The sequence below is a fragment of the Dipteris shenzhenensis genome, chromosome 27 (genome assembly GCF_047967505.1).
Source record: "Dipteris shenzhenensis isolate YYH24624 ecotype China chromosome 27, Dip_SZ_1.0, whole genome shotgun sequence".
Taxonomy (NCBI): Eukaryota; Viridiplantae; Streptophyta; class Polypodiopsida; order Gleicheniales; family Dipteridaceae; genus Dipteris; species Dipteris shenzhenensis.
The window spans coordinates 35,535,608-35,556,903 of NC_141622.1; the positions used below are offsets into that span (position 1 = coordinate 35,535,608).

The following is a 21,296-nucleotide window of genomic DNA, read 5'->3' on the forward strand; positions in this document are numbered from 1 at the left end:
GATTATTTCATATGTTTTAGTGATACCTAAATGTCCAGCCATGGGAGAGGAGTGCATTTCTTGCAAAACCAGCTGGCGGTATTTTGAGTCTGGCACTAAATAAATCCTATCTTGGCACCACAACAGCCCATTATGCAATTTGAAATCCGGATGACCCTGACTAGAAGGCTTCTGCAAATCTGAAAATATGAGAGCTGCCTTAGAATTCTGCATATACTCTTCCTGAATGCCATGAATCCACTCCTGATATATGGTAGAGATAGCACACAAATTGCAATCCCACATCTTGGACAAGGCATCTGCAACCACATTTTCCTTCCCTTTTCTGTACTCAATGTCAAAATCATAGGATTGGACAGCAGCCAACCACCTCTTCTGCTTATATGACAAATTTGGCTGGGTGAGGAAGAATCTGAGTGTCCTATGATCTGTTTTCACCTTAGTTTTACTTCCGTACAGATAGTGGTGTCATTTCTTGAAAGCATGCAAGATAGCCAGCATCTCTTGATCATAAACATGGAAATTGAGTTCTTTGGCATCAAACTTCCTCCTTTCAAAGGCTATTACCCCGTGTTCCTACCTCAGAACAGCCCCCGATCCTTTGCCACTGGCATCTGCCTCCACAATGAAAGGACGCGAGAAATCAAGGCATACCAAGACAGGTGCATGGGTGAGAGCAAATTTCAGGTCTTCAAAGCTGCGTTGTGCTTCCCTTGACCACCCAAAAGCATCCTTCTTCAAGAGGTCAGTAAGAGGAGCTGCCCTCTTGGAAAATTTGCGAATAAAGCGCCTGTAGAAGGAAGCAAGACCTAAAAATCCTCTCAACTGGGTGGGATTTTGTGGCTGTGTCTAATCTTTGATGCATTTCACCTTTTTAGGATCCACCCAAATGCCATGTCTACCCCAGGTACTCAACCTCCTTTGCCATAAGGGTGCATTTGTTGGCTTTTGCATAAAGCTGATGCATCCTCAAAATTTCCAGCACTTGCTTCACATGCTTAATGTGCTCTTGTCTATCCTTGCTATCAGAGCCACGGTTGGCTAGAGACCCCAGCATACAAAGAGGAGGTTTAGGGTGCTGTTCAAAGGTATCTTTGAGGAGAAGCATGTGCGAGGAGTGGACTGTTCAAGTGCCCAGTAAGGGGTGACTTTGAAGGGTGTTTTCATATCAGAGAGGAAGTGTTCCTGAGGGACGGACAGGGAGGAGTGAAGGTACATTGGGCTGCCAGCCCCTTCATCCTCTTATCTAGCCCTCTCCTTTCTTCAAATCTTCTGTCCCCTTCTATCCCATCCACTCTCTTCTTTCAGTTTCAGCTCTCTCTTCACTCCGACATAGAACAAGACAAAAATCCCAATTCTACCCACGTTCCCAATTGAGCGTCAATTGGATGGGCTCAATTACGGAGTCTGGTAGGTGGTGATGCAGTATGTGTTGCAGTCATGTGACCTTGCAGATTTCATATTGATAGGAGTTGCCAAACCCGATCCCCTTGCTGGACCCAATCTTGGCATCTCGGAGCAGGAGGCCAAGTCCCTGTCTCAGCTCTAGGACCATGTCAATGCAAGGGTAAGGTCAGTTATTTTCCTTAACTGTACTCCTTCGGTGATAATCACCTGAAGCACATGACGGTGGCCAAGAGTATCTGGCAGCAGTTGGCGTCCTTGTATAATCGAACCTCTCCCATGGAGAGGGTTTCCCTGGAAGTCCAAATGCGAGTGTTGGATCCCAAGTAGTCGTCATCGATGCGGGAGCACATCAACAAGTTACAGGAACTTCAGCAAGAGATCCTCCAGGAAGGGAAGTAGATATCGTCCAAGGACATGGCCATACCTCTCCTATCCCAATTATCCTCTCAATATGGGGCCTCCTATTCATCCTTGATAACAAGTGGAAGGATGAATGCGTTGACCTAGGAACTGGTCCCAACGGTGCTTGTCTAGGAGAAGTGATTTGTAAATAGTACTTATGAGAGTCAGCCTGAGGCTTTGGCAACTGAGCAGAAAGGCAGAAAGCAGTTGACACAGTTAAGGAACAAGAAGCACTCAAGGTGTCTCGTATGTATAACCAATATGGCCAAAAGGGCAGTGTCCCCAAGGAATGGTAAGGTGACCAATAACCAGTTAGACAGTGTTACCGCCGCAACAACGTATACTCCAACCTTCTAGTAGCACGAGGCAAGATACGCTGCTAGCAGACTTTCCGGATCCAGATGGAGGATTGCTTGCTTGTTTGTGGCAGCGGTACCTACCAATCAGGTGCAATAGGAAGAGAGTCTTTCACTCAGGCAGGTTTTCAGGAAGGACCTCGAGCCACGAGGAGTTGTTTCAGCTCACTCAAGTGGCAATATGTTATCAGTATGTATTTTGTTTCGACGTTATGACCTGGCAGATCCAGAGGGGGTCTCCTAGTGTTCTGCTACACCTATTTGTCTAATGAACTGTTGGAGATCCGGATGAGTCAGTTGATTGCCATCGGGGAATCCAAACATAGCTGATTGATTCTTGTGAGCTGTTCAAAACATGTTGTCATTTGAGCACTAAAGCTCATCGATCTAGCAGCAGTGTACCAATTTGAACTTGAGAGGGGGCTTCAAAGGGGGCTATCTAGCTCTGAGATACAGGTGCCCATGCAAGAAAGCAGACCTTGCACCGGTGGCTATATCAGTTGGATTATTGATCCAATACCTTCTGTTGAAGTGATGTACCAGTACCAGCAGTTGGATTGTTGTACCAGATGATTCATTGTATCAATACCAGACCAAAGGAGTGTACCTAACACCTGTGGCCTAGGAGCAACAGTTCCAAGTTTCCAATGATCGTGCTGAGGCATCACGCCAAGACGGGGCTTCTTCGATAGTACCTATGGCGATCTTCAGCGATGGAGTAGCACACGACGGATTCCTCCAATTGCTCCCTGGCGTTTGTGTTCTGTCCGGGAGCTGAGAGGGGGTATTCAAGGTCAACATCTCCTGATGTCACCTTAGTGAAAGAGGGCCAGTGCTTGTGGGTGTGCCCACCCACCATGAGGTTAGGCTAGTCTAAAGAGAGCCTAGTTGTGGGTGTGCCTGCCCCCCGTGAGGGTAGAGTAGGAGAGAGGTCTTTCCGAGCCCACTCGCTACCAAGCACCAGCCCCATTGTGAGGCGCATAGGGCAAGTGGAGTCGGTAGGTGGAGCAGCCCAGTTAGGACAGGAGCTCACCTCCTCATGGCTATGTGGGCAGCCCTTATAGGACGTGGAGGAGAGCAGCCAATTGGTTCCCTTGGACGCCTGCCAGTCGGCCCTACAGGGCTTGTCTTCAGCCCTCATATAGGGGGAGGTGAGCAGGGGTGCAATCCTCATATAGGGCCATGTGGAGCCCTACTTATAGGGCAAGGCGTCGACCCCCTAGGAGCCTAGAGTGTAAGAAATCCTAGATTTACTATATTTAGAAATGTGCTAAGGAACAGAAAGGAGACTGAGATAGCAGAGAACAAGGAATAATTGTATTGCTTGAATATCTGTAGGGTGGATGTGATTGTGTCATCCATACAATTGGGCCTCTCTTATATAGAGAGTGAAGAGTCACACATGAAAAGGTGTGTACTCCAAAGGGTATGTGCATGAAGAGGTGTGTACCCCTTGTGAAGGGTGTGACCCTTGATGAGAGGGTACATTACAATAGGAATGTCTCTTGTGAAGGGTTGTGCCTCATTAAGAAGTGTCCCCTCGAAAGGGCAAGAGTTGTGCCTCTTAGGAAGTGTCCCGTCGAAAGGGCATACCCTTCCACAAGTGTCCATTCATCAAACCATCCATAAGTCTAGAAAGAGAAAGGAATACGTCACAGATCGTGACATCCCCTCCCACTCAAAAGAAGACCCTGGTGGAGATAATGAACTGATGTAGAAAATATCATGGTAGATGCTGAAAATACTGCTGTAAAAGATCAGGGTACTGCTGTAAGTCTTCATCAGACTGCCAAGTAGCGTCGGAGTCGTCCAGATCTCGCCAAAGAACAAGGAATTCCGTGATAAGTCGATGTCGAGTCTCTCGCTGTCGATGGTCCAGAATACGCTCAGGAATAAGTACAACATAATCGTCTTCGATTTCTGGGACATAATCACCTGCAGGAGGAACTGCTTCATCGCCTGGAATGTACGTCTTTAGCCAAGAAATATGAAATGTTGGATGGATTTTACCCCATAATGGTGGTAATTCCAACATTGCGTAGTCCTGGTATGTACTCAATCGTCATGTGAAAGTTGGCCAAAAACTCAACCCAACGTGCTTGTCGAGCGTTCATGACTGGCTGAGTAAAGATGTACTTTAAAGAGTGATGGTCCGTTTTGACCACAGAGTCGGCACCCATGAGATAATGTTTCCAAGAGCGATAAGCATGTACAACAGCAAGAAACTCCTTATCATAGACCGGATATCGGGTTTGGATATCATAATGTTTATGGCTGTCAAAAGCAATAACTCTGCCTTCTTGCATCAAGACTGCTCCAGTGGCGATGTCGGAAGCGTCGGTCATGACCTCAAATGGAAGGTTTGGGTCAGCAATAGCCATAACTGGTGTGGTAGTGAGTGCTTGCTTGAGTTGTTGGAAACTATACTCTGTTTCGGGAAGCCACTGAAAAATTGCTGTGCTTTTCAATAATTCGGACATAGGAGCTGCGATTTCGGAAAACTGATAGACCTTTGTATGGTAGAAGTTTGCCAATCCGAGAAAAGAGCGGACATCATGAACATTCTTAGGAGTAGGCCAGTTTCGGATTACCTCGACCTTCTTGGGATCCACAGAGATACCTTGAGCTGAAATAACATGTCCCAAATATTCAAGTTGGGTCTTGAAGAACTCACTCTTCTCAATGTTGATGTAGAGAGAATTTGCGCGAAGAACTTCAAAAACTTGGTGAAGATGTTGTTTGTGCTCAAGTAGGGATCTGCTGAAAACGAGGATGTCATCGAGGTAAACAATGACGAACTTATCGAGGAAAGGCCTGAAGATGTCGTTCATTAATGTCATGAATGTGGCCGGGGCATTGTTTAACCCAAAGGGCATGACCAAACATTCATAGTGTCCATACTTTGTCCGAAAAGCTGTCTTGTATTCATCACCTTCTCGTATGCGAATTTGATGATAACCTGAACGAAGATCAATCTTGGAGAATTGTGTTGCATGTAGAAGTTGATCGAAGAGGTCATCAATGCGAGGCAATGGATACTTGTTTTTTATAGTGAGCTTGTTGAGGGCTCGGTAGTCGATGCAGAGGCGCATAGACTTGTTCTTTTTTTCCACAAGTAGTACAGGAGATCCGAAAGGGCTGCGACTGGGCCGAATGTGACCTTTGTCGAGTAGTTTGGTGACCTGTCTTTGGATTTCTTCATTTTGAGTGTAAGAAACCCGATAAGGAGGTTTCGACGGTGGATTACTGCCGAGAATAAGTTCGATTGGGTGATCCACTGGTCGTCGAGGTGGTAACTGCTTTGGCAATTCCTGTGGAAAAAGGTCCAGGTAAGGCTGGAAAAAAGGTTGGTTGAGGTATGCAGGAGGATCCTTAGCTGGTGTCTCCTCTACTGCCGTAACCAACAGAAGTGAAGTCTTTACTTGGCGTTTACGAACCCACTTCTTTACTTGTAGGGCAGAGGCAACTGGGGTTGAAGGAGAGTCCCTAGAACCAGTTAGCTCAATAAGTTTTCCCTGGTGGACAAACTGGATAGTATGGCTGCGAAAGCTGATTGATGGATCATAATCGTATGTAGAGGAGGATATCTGGGAGCTGAAGGAGGTGGAGAGTACCCTGGAGATGCCGAAGGTGAAGGGTAAAACTCTCTCCAAAAATGAACAGCAAACTCCTGAGGAATATCGTCTTCCGGATATCTTCGTGTCTCGTGGAACACAACCTGTACTGTGCTGAGGAAATAATGTAACTGAGGTGCCTCACGCAGAAGGTAGAGGATGTGATCCAAGTCACTCGGAGGGCATGTGACACAGAAGACCCAAGATGCAAAGGCTCCAAAATGGGCTGGCTGTGCAATTTGAACACGATATTGTGTAGTAGTAGGTGCCTGAGGTGTCCTTGAATGGCCGGGTGAATTACCAGGGGTTTCCATGCTTTAATGTGGATTCTTTCATTTGCTGTAATTTGTTAAAGAGAATCCGTAAAAAGCAGATTGGAAAGACTCCACCTGGCAATACTTTAATCTGCCAAGTGATTGCGTAGAAGAAAGCTGCAAATCGTTGTCCGGAGGTCCATGTTGCAGTGTTTTGCGAGGAGTGCTCGAGGCTTGTCTGGTCCGGGCTGTCAACGGGCTGTCTTCATCGCGCGAATAGTGGCAACTGGTGCTGAAATGGCAGGGTAAAAATGGCGAAACAAGGAAAGGGCAGCAGGCTGTCAGGAAAGTGGTATCCAGGGCTGCAAATAGTGAGTGGACTGTCAGCGAAAATGGCGAGGCAAGGGCTGGCAGTAATCAGGGACTGTCAGCGCAGGGAACAGGGACTGGCAGCGCAGGCTGATGAAGAGCGGTGCTGACCATACGGCTGTACGGTACAGACTGGCGGCCTGTACGGCAGACTGGCTGGAGTACCGTACGGACTGTACAGTCGAAATTTCACAGGCTGGTGGCGAGTAATGGCGCAAGTACCGTACGGAATGTACGGCGAGGAATGGCGCAGGCTGGTGGCTGGCCGTACGGCTGGTTGTACGGTTGGCTTCGCAGGCTGTACGGCTGGCTGCGCAGGGTGTCTCGAGATCCGTACGGTGCATTAAAGAGGTTCGCCTCTTTTCGTTGGGGCTGCCCAATGGGTTAATTGCCCAAAAATTAATTTGGGGGTTTAGTTTAACCCTAGGGTAGATAGGGTAAACCTAGGGGTAGGGGATGGGTTTAATTTTTGTCCCTTTTTACTCCTCTAGGTACCCTTTTGTAGGTACTTGGGCCCTAGGAGGTGTGCCTATTCGAAGGGGTGTGACCCTTGGAATAGGTGCACCTGTTCATGAGGGGATATGTCCCTATTGTTAAAAGGGGTGTGACCCTACATGAATAGGTATGTCCCTTTGCCCACGATGGGGTATGTCCCATGAGTGAGGAGTCGAGACTCGTCACCAAAAGGTGTGTCCCATGGTGGAAAAGGTGCGTCCCTTGGTTTTGGGACAGCCCAAGCACCTGAAAAGACACGATTTTGGTCGTGTCCATTCACATCAACTTGTGATGTGAGGGAGATGGAGAGGCCAGGATGACTTTAGGCCGGGTAGGCGTAAAAAAATTTTACGCTCATCCTCTCCATCTCTTCCATGCACAATGTGCACGGATGTTCTTCTAGCGGCAAAAATGTATCAGATCAGCGCATTTCCTACAGGCAGGAGCGAATTTTGCTCTGATACCACTGTAAGAAATCCTAGATTTACTATATTTAGAAATGTGCTAAGGAACAGAAAGGAGACTGAGATAGCAGAGAACAAGGAATAATTGTATTGCTTGAATATCTGTAGGGTGGATGTGATTGTGTCATCCATACAATTGGGCCTCTCTTATATAGAGAGTGAAGAGTCACACATGAAAAGGTGTGTACTCCAAAGGGTATGTGCATGAAGAGGTGTGTACCCCTTGTGAAGGGTGTGACCCTTGATGAGAGGGTACATTACAATAGGAATGTCTCTTGTGAAGGGTTGTGCCTCATTAAGAAGTATCCCCTCGAAAGGGCAAGAGTTGTGCCTCTTAGGAAGTGTCCCGTCGAAAGGGCATACCCTTCCACAAGTGTCCATTCATCAAACCATCCATAAGTCTAGAAAGAGAAAGGAATACGTCACAGATCGTGACATAGAGTCGGCCCCTAGTCTGTTGGGGTCGCGGCCCTAACCTACCAGCCAACTAGGGAGGGGCTGAGGGCTATTTATAGGCCCCTCCTCAGCTCTCATTTCTCATTCACTGGGGCAGTCCTTCCAACCATCTTGGTGGAGCAGTTCTTCCATCTGTTGGAGCAATTCATCTAGCCATGTTGTGCATCTCAGCTTGGTGGCTGTTGATCAGTCTTATGGAGCTCCTGAGCAGCCTGTTGTGCAAAGGTTTTCCCCAAGGTGTAGAGGAGCTTTTGCTTGAGATCACTTGCAATTCTCTTGTTTCTCTCTCCCTCTCAGTGTAATGTGTGTAAGGTTTGCTCTCTCTCTCTCCATTTATAGGTGGCTGGAGCTCCGGTTGCCTCCCTATCAACTTATGCTAGGAAAAAACGGGATGTCAAACTCTCGAATTCTCTTCCGCCTGTCAAGACACTCAAATTGGACTTCTCAAGTTTTCCTTCTCCGTTGCTACAAGGGATCTCCTACGCCATTTGTGTGAAAGAAAGAAAGAAAGAAACGACAAGAGTGCCACGTCATCTGCATAAAGAAGAATCCTGATGATGATCCCGGCAAGTGAGCAACCGGGCGTGTGAGGATTCTGAGTTTGCGGCTGCAGATCCAAGTTCGTTGATGTGTAGGGATCTCCCTTCGAAGTCTTTTCTCGATAGTATTACTCAAGCACAACATCTCGAAGGGAAGGATAATGAGTTTGTCTTCATTACATGCATGGTCATCAGCAGCAATAAGAGTTCACAAAATCAATTCCTTTGTGTTTCTTGGCAAAGGTTTTTATTACGCACAATGCGCTGATTTATCAGTTAGTCAATAAAACCGGGGTACATGGTGCAAGGTTCTTTGCAATATGCTATGCCCTGGGATCCCCTTTTTGACCCAATCAAGAATCTCATGCATTTCTGTAATGTCTGGGTCACTCTGAAGGTTTGCCAATACCTTTGCTCTACCATCTTTCCTCTATTGCAGCTCTGTTAGGGAGAGTGCTACATCTACCCAAGCGTGATTTTCTGGTTTCAAGCTGGGACATCCAAATCTGCAAGCTACAACTACTTGTGAAGTCTAAATGATTTCATTTTAGTCTCTCCCAAACGAGAATCACAAGGTGAAATTTGCATGTCCGCTAATACGACAGAAGCATATACCTAGATGAATCCAGGAACATTCCCAAACTCATCCTCTAAAAACACAACATAGTGCAGTTTCAATCTCATGATAGTCACTCATAAGGTTGAAAACCATAAACTCCATCACGCATAGTAGGGACTAGCTACTATGACATCCCCACTGACGTCATCAACGCCCAACAATGGGTGTAGACCATAGTATAAAAATATGCTCTCACACATACAAATCCACACCCACACATACTTGAGCATCCATTTATACAAAGTCTTCGTACTGAGTTTTTGTCGGCACTCCGGAGGTGAAGGACAGACTCAACCATGACGAAGGCTAGCACTAAAGGAGAAGGCTGAAGGCTAATCAAAAAGTAGTCCAAATTTCTTCATTCAAGCTACAACTGCTTGTGAAGTCTAAAAGATTTCATTTTAGTCTCTCCCAAACGAGAATCTAAATCTAGTTGATATTGCAACGCACCATTTAAGACAGAAAGAATTATCGCAATATCAGCAGGCCGCAACATGGACGAAAACTTCACAAGTTGAAATTTGCATGTCCGCTAATACGATAGGCATATACCTAGATGAATCCAGGAACATTCCCAAACTCATCCTCTAAAACACAACATAGTGCAGTTTCAATCTCATGACAGTCACTCATAAGGTTGAAAACCATAAACTCCATCACGCATAGCAAGGATTAGCTACTATGAAAGAGGAGCAGCTGGGCACCCCTCTAATGAATCTATTGAATGGGGTTGTCACCACAATGTAAATATCCTAAGTCAAAGTACAGTTGACCATTTATTTGATCATAATTAAAGTGTTTTATATGTGTTAATTATGGTCAAAGAGTTCTTTTAATGGTCAAGGGATTGACTATGGTCAAAGATGCTTGACTCTAGTCAAGTAAACCTGATTTCGGTAAAGGAGACTTGGTTTATTACCAAGAGGGTTAACTGCGGTTAACCAGAGAACTACAGAGCTGACTACGGTCAGAGAGTGTTGACTTCGGTCAACAAGACTTGGCATGCGCCAAGAGGGTTAACCCCGGTTAACCAAGATGTGCCAACTTCGGTTGGGGAGACTTGGCTATAATTAAGGCGCCTCGACCCTTGGTCAAAGCTCCTTAATTATAATCAAGAGTGTTGACTCCGGTCAACCAGAGAATAAATATATATATTTATATTTGTTAAGGTGTGCACATGTGTTCAGTGGGGACGCCCACCGTGACTAGAATTAGTCCACAGTGTGTTATTTGCATGCAAAGCGCTAACAATTAATGGGTGCCATGGTGGTGTGCTTTAATTAATTGTTGTAGGTACTAGGAAGAGTTATTTTTCCTAAGCGCTACGGGAGCCTAACAAGCATCTAGGAGGCGGTTCGTGTGACCAAGTGCTTTGAAGACTCCAGAGTGGCCCTTAGTGGCATGTAATAGGACTTATATATACCTTTGTAAGACTAGAATAAGTCCAATCATACAAATTTAGAAAAATTGTTGTTCTAAAGATCAAAAATCTACAAAGAAAATAAAAGAGAAAATGAAAGAGAAGAAAAAAGAGGTAAACAAAAACTTTTATGAAAAGCAAAAGGAAGACAGCTAGACTATACGCAAGTGTGAATGATGGCAAAGCGTACGGTGACCCGAGGCAAGATACGTTGGTGATGGCGTGGGCACAAGGGGTGCTGGCTAGTAGGCCCGGGGCCTCATGCCTATGACGGCGTAAGGACGCCTCTAACGGAGAGTCAAAGCGAATGAAGCGATCAAATTGCCAACGAGCAAAGTAGTTGCTGGGTATCGCGTGAACGCTGGAAGTGATTTTTGGCTTCCTGTGTCATTTTGCATACCCTGGTGAAGACGATAACGCTCGAGGAGGCTATGCTATGGCGAATTGTTGAGCAGATGGTTTCATTGCGTGGGTGATCCCGTTATATATTGCGCAACGATTGGCGAGGCTTCCATGAAGGCATATATGGAGCAGGCCCGTGGCTCGACATAAGTTTCATAATGGAGATTAGTTGCGCTGGTTACATTGAGTGCTGATGGAAGCTTTCTTCTTTCTTTTCTCGTCGGACGTGAAGGCGCGATGTGCGAAACTCTTGAGAATTCCGTCGTTTGCGCGTATTTTCTCAGCCAAGGTTCAACCTTAGGCTGATGTGGAAGCCAACGTGGCAACCAAGGTGACGTGGCAGGCAAGGCACCAGCTGACGTGGCAGTACATGTGGCATCCAGATCAGGTAGCTGATGTGGCAGACCCTGGGTTTATCTAGCCTAACCTTGGTTAGTGGACTGGTTAGAGGTCCAATTAGTTGACTCAACCAGACCAGTCTGGTTACTGTAACTAGACTGTGACCAGTCCAGTTAGTCTAGTTGCAGACTAACCAGACCAAAACCAGTCAGTCTGGTTAGAGTAACTAGCCAGTTACTCCATCTGGTTACTGTTCTTTCACCACCCAAAAAAAAAAAAAGGACAGTTGCAGAGACTGTTTCTGCTAGCAGATTTCACCTGCCTGTAAGACTTTTACTGTCAGAAAAGCAGAGAAAACATAGAAAAACAGAGAAAGCAGACTTTTACTGTCAGAAAAGCAGCAAAAAAGCAGAGAAAAGCAGAGAAATCAGAGATTTGCAGAAAAAGAATATGCATGCCTTTGAGCAGAGAAAAGAGGGGAAAACAGATGCATTTTGAAGTCATTTGCAGTAGCCAGAAAAGGGGCACTACAATTGTTGATGCTTTAGCAATTTTGTGGGTTTATGCTTTGAACTGATAGCCCAATTACTGGCACAAGTTGTGAATGCAAGACACCTCTTGTTGAGGTATTTCTCTGTCGGAAAAGCAAAGGTAGTTGTGCATCAGTTACCTACACGCTATGTGAAAAATTTGCAGATCTCAGAATATGGATCAATCACCTATTCAGTGGGATTCACAAGATAGGGATGTACATCCAAGACAGAGAAGTGTGCAGCAAACTCAACAAGAATTTGAACAGATGGTACGTGCTCGTATGCAAGAGATGGAAAATTTCAGAAAAGATCCAAGGGCTCAGCATTTGTTTCAAGCAGAAGCTATGCCTAATATAGCATATGACGTGCCAATGCCAGAGGCGCACTCTCATGTACAGCCTGAGAAAGAGAGATCTCATAGGGGATGGTCTCATAGCAGGAAGAGATCGAGGCATCATCACCGATCTCCTATCTCTACCCCGAGTTCGACTTCTGTATCTTCTTCTTCCTTATCAGATAAACCATCCAAGAAAAGAAGGAAACACAAGAAGTCTAGGAAGAGAAAGTCTTCGAGAGAGACCAAGGAATTTAAAGAGGGAGGTAAATCTGTCAAGTTTATGACCTACAATGGACGTCATACAGACAAAGCATTGCAGTTCATCAGGCAGTTTGATGCTGCATTCGGCACAGAAAAGTTTTCAGAATCCTCCAAGTTAAGAATGGTCAGTTTGCACTTGACAGCAACAACTAGTGCATGGTGGAGTGCACAGACCACAGATGGGTCAGCCCCAAGAAAGTAAAAGGACTTCAAGAAAGCCTTCTACCAGCAGTTTATGCCTAAACAGTTTAGAGACCATGTTCTTCAAGATTGGGACAGTTTGCATATGGATGCAGGAGATACAGTGGATGTGTACAACCAAAAGTTTTGGGATGCTTATTTGCAGGTTGCACCTTTCAAAAAGATCTCCAAAGGGACCCAAATGAGAAAGTACAGAGCAGGTGTCACTCCAAGAATTCAGGCAGTAGTGAATGCTTTGGGGGCAAAACATTCAAGACCTTATGCATTCAGCTTCAGTAGCTAGTCTTGTGCCGTTACAAGATCCATCTACAGTGCTATCCTTGCATGCAGGACGTGCTGATAGAAAGAAAACTGATTTTTCAAAATCAGAAAAGAAAGAGTACCCCAAGGCTGAAAAGAAAGGGTTTCAGCCTCAGAAGCCGAGGGGTACTCAGTTTTCAAAGGTTTATAAAGGCAAATCTCTATTCACCCCTGAACAGATAGCTGAATTCCGTAGAGATGGGAAATGCTTCGAGTGCAACAAAGAGGGGCATGTGGCTGCCCAGTGCCCAGAAAAGCCTTCAATTTCGAAGAAAAAAGAGGCAGAGAAGCCACGAGGACCGCAAAAGCCAATGGCAGGAGGAATTCCTGACATACTGGGTCATGTTTCAAACCCAGAAGAACGAGAATTGCTGCTATCATGGGGCAAAGTCAGAGACCAGCAAGCGCTAATTTTATTTGATCCAGGGGCTACTGATAATTTCATATCAGAGGATCTAGCCCTGAGGCTGGGAATAAAGACGGAGGAGTTGGGCAGGGCTTTGGATGCCGATCAGATGTTCTGTGGGAATCCTGTGCCAGTCACTCCCTTGATAGGGAAGCTCCGTCTTCATGTTCAGAGTTATGTGGATCAAGAAGACTTCTTCATTTCTCCACTGAAACATCATGATGTAGTCTTGGGAATGCCTTGGTTTCATCGCAAGGCAGTGAAGTTGACTCTTCCTAAAAGAGTGCTGGAGTTTGTGCATGGGGGAAAAATCAGCGTTTAGTTGCCAGGAATAAAGGGGACACTATCCCCATTGTATCTGATGTTACATGTGGTAAAGCAATAAAGTCTGCAATTTCTGCGTACATGGTTTTTGTAAAAGAGAATGATATGCATGCTGAAATGAATGATGCAGACAAAGATAAGTTTCAGCTTCTTGTAAACTTTAAAGATTGCTTTTCTGATGCTTTGCCAGGGGAGTTACCCCCAGAGAGACCAGAAGATCATCAAATACAATTAATGCCTGGTAGTGAGCCACCAAACAAACCACCTTATAGAGTCAGTGCGACTCAGAGAGAGGAGATTATGGCTCAGGTACAGGACTTGCTGTCCAAAGGGTTGATTCAGCCCAGCTCGTCTCCTTTTTGTTCCCCTGTACTGCTAGTACGGAAGAAAGATGGTTCATTCCGTATGTGCGTCGATTATCGCGCACTGAACAAAATGACCATCAAGAATAGATTCCCTATTCCGCGCATTGATGATGTGCTGGATCAGTTAAATGGAGCTTCAGTTTTCAGCAGGATAGACTTAAAGAGTGGCTATCACCAAGTGAGGATACAGCCTCAGGATGTGCACAAGACAGCATTCCGCACTACATTTGGGTTGTATGAATACTTAGTGATGCCTTTTGGGTTGACAAATGCTCCAGCCACATTCAATAGAATGATGGATCACATCTTCCGAAAGTACAGGCATTTCACGGGTACTTTCTTTGATGATACTTAGTCTTTTCTAAGACAGAAGAAGAGCACAGGGAACATCTTGCTATAGTGTTTCAAGAGCTGAGAAATCATCAGCTCTACGCAAACAGCAAGAAAAGTGAATTCTTCTTGGAAGAAATCCATTATCTAGGGCATATAATATCCAAGAATGGGATAAAAATGGATCCAACAAAGATCCGTGCCATTCAGGAATGGCCAGAGCTGAAAACTGTGTATGAAGTTCGAAGTTTCCTAGGCCTGTGTTCTTACTACAGAAGGTTTATCAGACATTTTGGTGAAATTTTACAGCAAATGCAAGAGGGGCAATCCACCAGTCACTATTCCCTGAAAGATGGGTATCTAATGAAAGATGATTGCCTATGCATCACCCAGGAGATGAGGAAAAAGATTTTGGAGGAATGCCATGCACCTCCCTATGCTGGACACAGAGGAATTACAGCAACAACTCTAGCACTAGAGAGGTATTTCTTTTGGCCAGGGATGCGGAAAGATATACATCAGTTTGTTACTGAATGCCTTACGTGTCAGAAAGTGAAGTATGATAGACGGAAGGCACCTGGCCTACTTATGCCTCTTCCCGTGCCTCAGGCACCATGGGAAAGTATTACAATGGACTTTATTTTTGATTTGCCAAGATCAAAGTCAGGGAATGATGGGATTTGGACTATCATTAATAGATTCAGCAATCAAGCTCATTTCATTCCGGTTCGCAAAACCATAAAGGCAGATCATATGGCTAAGCTTTTCATAATACAGATTTTTAAACATCATGGTATGCCTAAGTCCATTGTTAGTGATCGAGATCCCAAAATGACCAGTCTATTCTGTCCTGCCATCGTCATCTACACTAAGCCTAATTTTGCTCAAACCTCTCCTATGCTGTCTCCTCCTAGTCAGCTCATTTCGCCTCTAGTCGCCTCTCCTTTGTCAGCCGTTTGCATTTGTTTTGTGCGTCCATTGCCTCCGCTTCCATTCGAGCTATCTCGGAGCTCTAGCTGCGCTTAACAGCCTCTTGTTTTGCTGGTCGGCACATCTCTCAAGACGCGCCTGTACGTGTGGTTCCCTGGGGTCATTATGGAGCTTTCCATCATCAAAATCAGAGTTTTGGTGCTGTTGCTGCATATCCGCCTACATCAGAGCTCCATTTCGGGTGTTTTACTCATCTACTCCAGCATTTTGAAGCCCTAAATCACCTTAGAGCTGCATTTCCAGCCACCTCTGAGCTGTTTCAAGGCCTCCATCACACCTATACTAGCCGACTTTCACATTAGTGACCTGCTGCAGCATTTCAGAGTGCCTTGGATAGCCGCCTTGCACATTTTGAGACCTGTGTTTGCATTTTGGGGCACCTGCAGACATCAGCCAGCTGCTACAACGCTTACAGGAGCATCTACATTAGCCGCCTTGCACACATGGAGCTTGCTGCTACTATTTGGAGCCCTAGAGCAGCCGACATATTTGCTGGTTATTTACCTCGTGCTGCGAGCTTGTGATGTCAACAAGGCAAAATATGGAAGCAGCAAAACGCAAGAGCCATTGCTCTCATTGGTCTTTGCTTGGCCTCATGTGGATTTCAAGTCCACTGCCAAGGAGACATGGGATCGCCTTGAGAGTTTATTTGGTTACGAGGCTCATCATCTGGGCATGCTGACTGAGCTAAGCTAGCCATAGGGATGGAAGCTCCCTGAGAGCTGGCTGTGGACATGGCTGCACTACCCCCCTAGGCTGGTAGACCCAAGGGAGGCCACTCCTGAGCTACTGCAAAACAGTCCCATTGAACTGTGCTCGGAGATGGAAGACTCCTAAGCAAATAAAGGACTATTTGCTGATGAAGAACTGTCTGTGGGTACTGCAGAAGGATAGTCCAACATACTGTGCTCTAGGGTGGAAGATCCCTGAGCTGATGATGAACTCACACCGGTAGCTAATGGTGAGGAGAGGAACTGTGAGTAAGTCGTTAGAAATTGTTGATGCTGTAAAAGCATCTGCTCATCGTCTCACCTACGCTGGACCTCATATGCGGCCAAGTTGGCATGATGTCTGGATCAATGCAAGGCCGCCTCAAGGCATTCTTGTTCCATCAAAAGCCAAAAACAGTCCAATGTCACTGCATCCTCCTTTGTCTTCTTTCCATGCATGGACGAGCTCTAAAAAGAGCCGATAATGCTCACGGAGATCAGCCTGCTCCATGAACACTTGCCTGAGAGCTACTATACTGGACGGGTCCATGATGGAAGACTGGTAGACCCATCAACTACTGCAACAACGACTGCAAGAGGGGGGGGAATCCCCCCTTACCTTGCCCCACAAGTTGTAAACGCAAACGGGTGAAGACGGAAGTTGGCCCGATGCGCGATGAAGGGAGGAAGAGGCTAATGGAGTATGGTGCTACCAATAGTCCAGGGTAGGGACAAAATACGAAATTAGATAATATCCCAAGCATGCTTCCTCCTCTGCTAACTGAGTTCACATTACTGAGCTTTGCTACCAGGACTCCCTCCAACCTATTTCAGATCAGAAGGAACCATACTAATCTGATACCAATGTAGCATGCGGGGACTAGCTATGGAAAAATTAGATGAACATACAAGGAAGAACTCAAGCATAAAAGACACCAGAGATCTACCTAACTATAGTACACTTCTTTATTTATATTGATGGCATAAATGACCTAACTACTGTTGTAAATGATTGCCCAATCGGCATACAAAATTGCTGATGGAGCTACGCTGCTGAAACAGGATACTCAACCTCGCCCATATGTTGGCTGAAAGGCGCTCTTGGAGGCTAGGAGCTGAGTGCAGAAATGAGGGGCCACGCCTACTATATCTAGATGAGTCCACGAACATGCCCAAACTCATCCTCTAAAAACCACAACAAAGTGCAGTTTCGTTCTCAAGATAGTCACTGATAAGGTTGAAAACCATAAACTCCATCACAGGACTAGCTACTATGGCATCCCAAGTGACGTCATCAGCGCCCAATAGTGGGTGTAGAGCATAGTATAAACATATTGCTCTCACACATACAAATCTACGAACCCACACATACTTGAGCATCCATTTATACAAAGTCTTCGTGCTGAGTTTCTGTCAGCACTCCGGAAGTGAAGGGCAGACTCAGCCATGACGAAGGCTAGCACTAAAGGAGAAGCTAATCCAAAGGTGGTCCAAAATTTCTTCTTTCAAGCTACAACTTTTTGTGACGAATAAACGATTTCATTTTAGTCTCTCTCAGACGAGCATCTAAATCTAGCTGATAGGGCAACGCACCACTTGAGATAGAAAGAATTATCGCAATACCAACAGGCCGCAACATGGACGAAAACTTCACAAGGTGAAATTTGCATGTCCATTAATATGGCAAAAGCATATATCTAGATGAGTCCAGGAACATGCCCGAACTCATCCTCTAAAAACACAACATACTGCAATTTCAATCTCATGGTAGTCACTCATAAGGTTGAAAACCGTAAACTCCATCAAGCATAGCAGCCCTCCTAATATAGGGGCTGGAAGGGCCTGTTCTGGCCAACCCAACCAGCCCTAACTGGCCGACCAGCCAGTCGGCTGGTTGGCTGGGCTGATCAGGCTGTTTGCTCAGCCCTAGGGGCCGACCTGGAGTGGGTTAAGCCTATAAAAGGCGCCTCACCCAGCCCACTTTTGATGCTTGTTGCTGCCCTTTGGAGGCCCCAAAACCTGCCATATATATGCTGTGTAGGGAGCTGCAATTGGCTGACAAGGCAGCCAATTGTCACTGCCACCGTGGGCTTGACCCTGGTGCATGTGACACAAGGGTCAAAAGAAATTGCATCTTATTGATGGCACCACTGATTCACTCAATGGTTTTTTGGCAAAACAGGGGATCACTTAGGAGGATATTGTCCTTATGTCACCACCTGCTAGCATGTAATTTCCACCTTGTCCCGTCTTTTTTCTTGACATACTACCTTTTAGATAAGTGTGCTTTTGTACCTTTTTACCTCTTTTAGAGGTTTCCCACAGGAATACACAGTATTACCCCCCAAAAAAAGTGTGTGGTGGATCAGGCCTGGCTAAGGGGCTACGGCTGACTGTAGGCGGCTATGACTAGCTATGGCGACTAGAGAGGCTTGGATCCTTCAGGAGGGCTGGAGCATGGACTGTGGATACTGCTGGAATGACGAGGCTGAAGCTGAAGGTTGGAGACGATGGAGAATGAAGAATGGGAGACTTTTATAGCCTGCAAAAGATACTGCTGGAATGACGAGGCTGATGCTGAAGGTTGGAGACGATGGAGAATGAAGAATGGGAGCCTTTTATAGCCTGCAAAAGTCCCTCCTGGAGCTAGCCAACTGAGGAGCAGGCTAACCTTGTTCTGGCCAACCTTGCCGCTGCTGCTGGCCGAACAGACCCGACCTGTTCTGTGATATAATTGACCAGATCTGGACCAGATATAAGTTGCTGCAGGCCCCCATCGGTCCTGTTGCTTCCTAGGGCCAGATCTGCTGGGTGGAGCTGCTTGCCTAAAAGAGTGGCACCATGATCTGGGGCGGTGAGATGCAGCTTAAAGTAACAACATCAAAATGTGATTGTACTCTAGGACTAGATAAGCTTACAGCACTCTCTGGTTTCTGAACTAGAGGGTCACAACTCCAACTCCTGATCAAAGCAAGAGGGTTTGCAGAAACATTAACGCAGACTCACTGTGAAGGAAAGAGACCAACCTCCTTCCATTGGAAACCTCCTACCATGTAGGAAAGCTACTCCAGCAAAACAAAAGAAGACAAGAAAACCAAAAAAAAAGAGAAACAAGAGAAGAGGGGCAAGCAAAAAGATAAGAGAAATTGAAACAAGGAAGCATGAATGCCTGTGGGCACTACCTCAACAGCGGCATAGATTGAAAAAAGGAATGAAAGCTTGGTGAAAGATTTTAGAGAGAGAGAGAGATGCACGGCAATGGTCAGAATGAGAAAAGTAATGGCTAGATTAAGAAAATCAATGAAGGTTTGGCGGAAGAGTTGAGAGAGAGAGAGGGAGAGAAGCGATGATGATGATGATGATGATGGATGAAGAAGAAGAATTGGAAAAACAAATCATTCTAATGTGCTTCCTTCATCTTCAAGCATTGCCCTTTGTACACTCACAACAATGGGGCTAAGCCTTACAAGGCTCTTAACTTGCAGATCATCTGCCACATATGCAAAGAGCTCTATAAGCCAAGAGGAGCGGCTTATTAGGAAGACCCATGCACATCTCTCAATTAATTCACTCGCCCTCGAAACGGTCAACCACCAACCCCCCAGTCCTGGGGGCCATGTCCTTCACAATGAGTAAATATGCTGCTCAAACTTGGTCTTTCCAATTCAAAAAAAAAAAAACAAAGCACTTACCATATCCACAAAAAGAGAACTGAGATCCAGCTTGTTGAGATAAACTCTGGCAATGTCCGGGGTGGGTGTTCTGGAAGCAACAGCCATCTTGACTTCCCTTTCTTTCAGAGCATTCAGAATACCTTTGGCCTCAGGATACAGGCGAGGGCTGTCACTTTTCGAACGGCATTCACTGAAAATAGAGAGGGCAGAACATTATCAGGCACCGAGGAACGTTGGGAAATTTTGTGATGGGCAGAAGAGGCAAAAGCCAGGCGACGAACCAATAGAAGGGCCAGAGAGTATAGTCGAGGTCGAAGACAACAAGGCGAGGGAGGATATTGACTGCATTGAGCAAACGAAGGGCCTCTGATTTCACATCTTCTTCGGTCATCCCACCTCGCATGGTATACAGAGGCAAAGAGTAACTACTGCCCAAAATGTATTGTTGTGCTCTGCTGCATTTTAAGGGCCGGCCCTTTTGGTGTTTTACACCCAATCACATTCCAGCCCACGTGGACATCTCGCACACATGATTGCATCCTCACTTAAACTCCAAGTAGGCTTCATTAGAGCCCCATTTCTCACGTCCTTTTTCCGACTTAAGGGGGCTGAGATCTCATCTCAGTCGTCCGATCCCGCCTCTTTCGGAATAAGAATCGGTCCATATTGCATGCCTCTATTTTATGCGCTTAATTCGATTAATATCCTAGTTTTTGGGAGAATCAATAGCCCTATTAGGTTCAAGAGCTTTAGGAATCCATTGTCCTTTAGTGGTAGTAGGAGGATTATCTCTTTTGAGGAAAATTCTTGATAGTGTGGCTACAGATTCCACATAGAAAGCAAGAATTTGGAAGGTTTTTATACACAAGCTATTACTCTCTAAAAATTTCTCCCCTTTAATTAAGTATAACTGGAGTACATGGGAGCTCTTCAGGTAAGTCAAGTTGGACGCACACTTGTGGATTCCTCCTAGGGTTGATAAACTATTCCTTTCCATGTTGGCAAGCTCTTCTAGATCAGCACATAAGAGGCGGCTTGGTTATAATGTGAAAGAGAAAGGTTGGGGAGTTCAACCCAAACCAAAAGTTTTGTAGACCATTGATCATTTGGCTTGAATTAATGTGTCTACATCTCCAGATAGAGGGGTTGATTGCAGTCTAGAGCCCTGTAGGACTCTAGATGCCATGTTAGCCTTCTTAAAAAGGAAAATGAAAGAACCTTTAAGTGAAAGTCTCACATTAGTAACGATAAGTCCTTTTTTGACCCAGTTATTCCTTACCCAAGCTTCAAGGATAGAAGCAATTGGTCAAGCACCAAGTAGGAAGCCACCAAGTGCGTGAGTGTGCAACCAATCGATAGAGTTGTCAAGAAGGTCTTCTTCAACAATGGCTGAGATGCACTTGCCTAGGCTAAACCTACTTAAGATTAAATGCCACATCACCGAGAGAATATGCTCAATAACATTCCTTAAAATATTTCACACATGTCCTCAAAGACCAAACTGGTCACTTAAAATAGTTTCAAGTTCACACATGTCCTTAAAGACAAAATGGGTCACTTTTGCTGTATTTGCATTCAAACTTTAGAAGGCCATATATCTTTCCCAATTGAAGGCAAAGACAAACTTCCACACAATGAAAGACCAACTTTTGCAAAGTTTCCACCCCATCAGTCCTATGTTTGGACATAATTTCCATTCCAAGTATATTTTGAAGAAAAATAAGCATAA

The 21,296-nt window shown here is 45.4% G+C and overlaps 1 protein-coding gene across 2 annotated transcripts in view; it reads right to left on the bottom strand.

Moving 5' to 3' along the window:
- The window catches only part of LOC147884221 (Haloacid dehalogenase-like hydrolase (HAD) superfamily protein), a 45,558-nt gene extending 25,475 nt beyond the window's left edge, over positions 1–20,083 (bottom strand). Inside the window, exons 1-2 of one of the 2 annotated variants that reach the window (XM_087398637.1) lie at positions 19,849–20,080; positions 19,586–19,757 (exon numbers count right to left, since the gene is read on the bottom strand). In XM_087398637.1, coding sequence (XP_087254763.1) covers positions 19,586–19,757; positions 19,849–19,970 — 294 coding nt within the window. In that variant the 5' untranslated portion in view covers positions 19,971–20,080. Of the gene's footprint in view, positions 1–19,585; positions 19,758–19,848 lie in introns of both variants that reach the window. The other variant, XM_087398636.1, reaches the window with a different exon arrangement.
- Positions 20,084–21,296: the final 1,213 nt, after the last annotated feature.